The sequence below is a fragment of the Aedes aegypti genome, chromosome 3 (genome assembly GCF_002204515.2).
Source record: "Aedes aegypti strain LVP_AGWG chromosome 3, AaegL5.0 Primary Assembly, whole genome shotgun sequence".
In the NCBI taxonomy this organism is placed as follows: domain Eukaryota; kingdom Metazoa; phylum Arthropoda; class Insecta; order Diptera; family Culicidae; genus Aedes; species Aedes aegypti.
The window spans coordinates 23936647-23940427 of NC_035109.1; the positions used below are offsets into that span (position 1 = coordinate 23936647).

Consider the following 3781-nt stretch of genomic DNA (forward strand, 5'->3'; position numbering starts at 1 on the left):
GAAAGCAAAATCAATGAGGATCTAATTTCCACTAAATTGTTTTTGACAATCAGTTGTTCAATTTTATAACGTTCCTGGAGATAATTCCTAAGGTTCTTCCGTTCTGAAACTACAGGAAAATCTTCCAGTGGCCAGCTCCCACAATAGATTTATCCTTAAAGATCCGTCTAACTTGTAAACAATCACTTGCACTTGCGATTTCCGACGACCACACAAATATTCACCAGAACCCCAAGGCGAATGCCGCTTCAGGTATCCGGCCCTCTCACCTGACCGTTCCAAAACAGGGCCATATTTCTCTCCGATGCAAACACAAACGCCAACAAATTCCGGATTCCGGTAGGTTCAACTTTCACAGAAGCTTGTATTTGGATTTTCCTCCACTTGTTTACAGAGACGCATACTTATCCGTAAATCTAACTCGTTATATTCCTAGAGAATCCGAAAGTTCGACCAGCGGATTCCGTTTTTTGTTTTCTTCCCCTTCTTACGATCGTGGACGTTCCTTCTTCTCCTTGTACAGGGCCAGCAGCGAAACGTTGGCCACCTTGACCACCTTGAAGCGGACTCCGGGAATGTCACCGACGGCGTGACCCTTACGACCGAAACCGGCCACCAGGACCTCGTCGTTTTCCTCGATGTAGTTCAGGCAACCATCCCGGGGAACGAAGGCCGTAATCTTCTTGCCGTTCTTGATCAGTTGGACACGGACACACTTGCGGATGGCAGAATTGGGCTGCTTAGCTTCGACGCCGACCTTTTCCAGGACGATTCCCTTGGCGTGGGACGCTCCGGCAAACGGGTTGGACTTCCAGCGCGTTCCCAAATGGGCCTTCTTGTAGTCCTTATCGGCCCAGCGCTGGTCCCGGCGGTGACGGATGTGCTTCCGAGCGGTACGGATTCCACGTGGTTTACCCATTCTGCGTAATGGCGTCTGAACCGAGCGAACACTTGAATAGAAAAGAGCTCCCCAACCGGCGGTGACAGGCACTGTCAATGATGCACGCCCAGGATTGCCAACTGAAGTGTCAGCTTGACAGGTGTCATGTCAACTTGTGAGGGGAGTGCGTTCAATGATTGCTTTGAACGCCCTTTTTGTTCAATCCCGCCATACATACGCTAATTTATTTCTACTCAGTGATTCTTACACTGAAACAAGCTTTGTTATAAAAAAAACACCATAGACCAATCCAGTTGCCTGCGTAGTAGTGCAATGTTGACGAAATTTTCTTTGTTTGCTGTGAGAACTGTCACAACATTGCTTTTGTTTGCTGTGAGAATCCAAATATAAACAGAATTGCTGCAAAACAACCACTTCCTTGTTGGCCTGCCGTTGACCGAAAGCTGAATGACGTCAAACAAACATCGATACGTTTTCATTCTGAGGAAATCGACTTGTGTAAGATTAATTGTGCGTTGGTGTTCGTGGCAGTTTGCTTGGGGACCTCTATTTTAGGGATTTTGGTTATCAAAGGGATGCTTCAAATATTACGTAACGCAAAATTATTATTATTATTATTATTATTATTATTATTGCGCACTTTGTTCACTACTGGACTCCGCACTTCATAAGTGCGACAGCTCATGGAGTGCGGGATGAAGTGCGAAACGTCAAACGAAATGTCATGTTGTTTTGTTTTGATCGTGTCTGCTGCTAAAAGTGATTGTGTAAAGAAGCATTTGATGCGAAATTCAAAGTATTTAAATTATGTTTAATCAAGTTTCTAACAACATTATTTCGAATATTCAGTACCGGAGAGCTAGCTTAAATACAAAATACCACTGTTTGTATGGCTACTATTTTCTGGGTTTGTCTAGAGCCCGGTTATCCGTCGTCTACCGGAAAAGTAAAACTACGATCTCATGCTGGATCCACGAATATGAAGAAGGAGGATTTCTCACGGAAGCGCAAAGAGCAAGGGTGTTCCGGAAGTTCAACGTCGAACACCGAAACTGGATCATTCAACTTTACCTCTCACAACCCGTGCTTTTCTTGGACGAATGCTGTGAACTCTTCTTAAAGCGTTTCAACATAACTATCAGCGCTGCTAGTGTTTGTCGTATATTGCATGCGGAAGGACTAACATGGAAAGTCTTGGAAAGAAGGGCCATTCAAGTAAGAGAAGATCAAATCTTTCATTTCTTTGCTGAACTTTGTTCTATAGAATGGGATCTGTATAACTTGGTCTTTCTCGATGAAGTGTCTTTAGATAGCAGAGATATGCTTCGTAATCGAGGTTATGGAGTAAAGGGCAAGAAAATTATTTTCCGAGGTGAATTCGTGCGGCGACCGAGGGTTTCGTTTCTTTGTTTTTTGGGACTGCAAGGGATGCTAGATAGCTTCCAGACCGAAGGAACTTTCACACGACAAATATTCTTCCAATGTTGTCGATCGTTTGCCCTGAATAACGAAAATGTTCGTAGTTATCCCGGTCGTAATTCCATATGGATCATGGATGGTGCCAGAATCCATTGTGATGAAAACATCATATACTATTTGCGGTCTATTGGAATCATACCAATATTCCTCCCACCATACTGCCCATTCTTTAATCCAATAGAGATTATTTTTGGTCTTACGAAATCTCACATGCACCGACAGTACAAGGAAAACAGCAATGAAAACGCCTCACATATAGCTATTTCGGCATTTACTGCATATTCAACATTTGACTGTACCAATATATATCGACATTGTGGATATCTACCTAACGGAATTTTTGATCCCAGTATTGGACTTAAGCAGAATACAAATAATTTTGATTTCGATGCATCAGAGAACTATGATCACAGTTAAAAATAAAAAAAAACGAAATGCAATAAATATGGAATATGTAATCATTCAAATAACTTTATTGAACATTGAACTTGAAAATAAAGGCCCAAACGCAATGATAGCGGAACCGCAACGGAAACGGAATTGGTTTAAGTCGACAAGCATGCTATATTTAGTTCATACTGGCGAACCAATTTCGTTTCCGATGCCGTTCCGCTACCATTGTGTTTGGACCTTAATGCTTACATATGATCAACATCTAACATATCCGAAACGTTTCCAGAAATAATGCGACTAAACTCATTTTCTTCGGGTCTTACTGCAGAACTCATAGCATCCACAAGGCTTGAATTTACTGACGTTCGAGTGCGCAAATCCACTACACGATTTTTCAGGCGCTGTGCCATAAATAGCAGCTGTTCAGCATCTTCCTCCAGTGCTTCCAACGCCGAAACAAACCCTTGGTTGATTGTGTTGGCCACAGTCAAGCCACTCCGAACAGACTCTAACTTGACAGCTTCGGAAATCGGAACGCTCCGAAAGAATTTTAGAAGATGTTGTGGTGGCATTTGAGACATCCTATGGTCGCGTTCGTGTGCCGGCCCTGCATGGATGTAGTTCGCCCACAATCTCCACGCACTTGATTGGGCTTGAAAATGATGATCATGTTTACGTCGAAGTTCCTCAGCCAATGAAGTTAAAGCCTGGGTGTTTGGCGCACCTGACCTATCCGCATTTTGATGACGCACCAGCTGCTTTTCGACAACTTCCCACAGCGACTTGCATGAAATTGAGGTAGAATAAACATGCACGTGGATGCGTATTTGTTTCGATCTCCAGCTAGCAAGTAGTTTGCTATTCACCTTTTCAATGTTCACTCGCTTTTTCTGGCTTTGGTCCTGAAGAACAATGAACTTGGTCATGTCCTCGAACACTGGTTCTTCATCAGCCCATGTTGGAACTTGCACTCCGTTGTTTTCAATAAAAATCACTTCGCGACACAAA

At 43.2% G+C, this 3781-nt stretch overlaps 1 protein-coding gene across 1 annotated transcript; it reads right to left on the reverse strand.

Annotated features, from left to right (window-relative positions):
- Positions 1 to 327: 327 nt before the first annotated feature.
- Positions 328 to 986, reverse strand: LOC5576653 (40S ribosomal protein S23). Its single transcript, XM_001656140.2, has one exon. The coding sequence runs from the start codon at positions 917 to 919 to the stop codon at positions 488 to 490; it is 432 nt and encodes a 143-aa protein (XP_001656190.1). The 5' UTR covers positions 920 to 986; the 3' UTR covers positions 328 to 487.
- Positions 987 to 3781: the final 2795 nt, after the last annotated feature.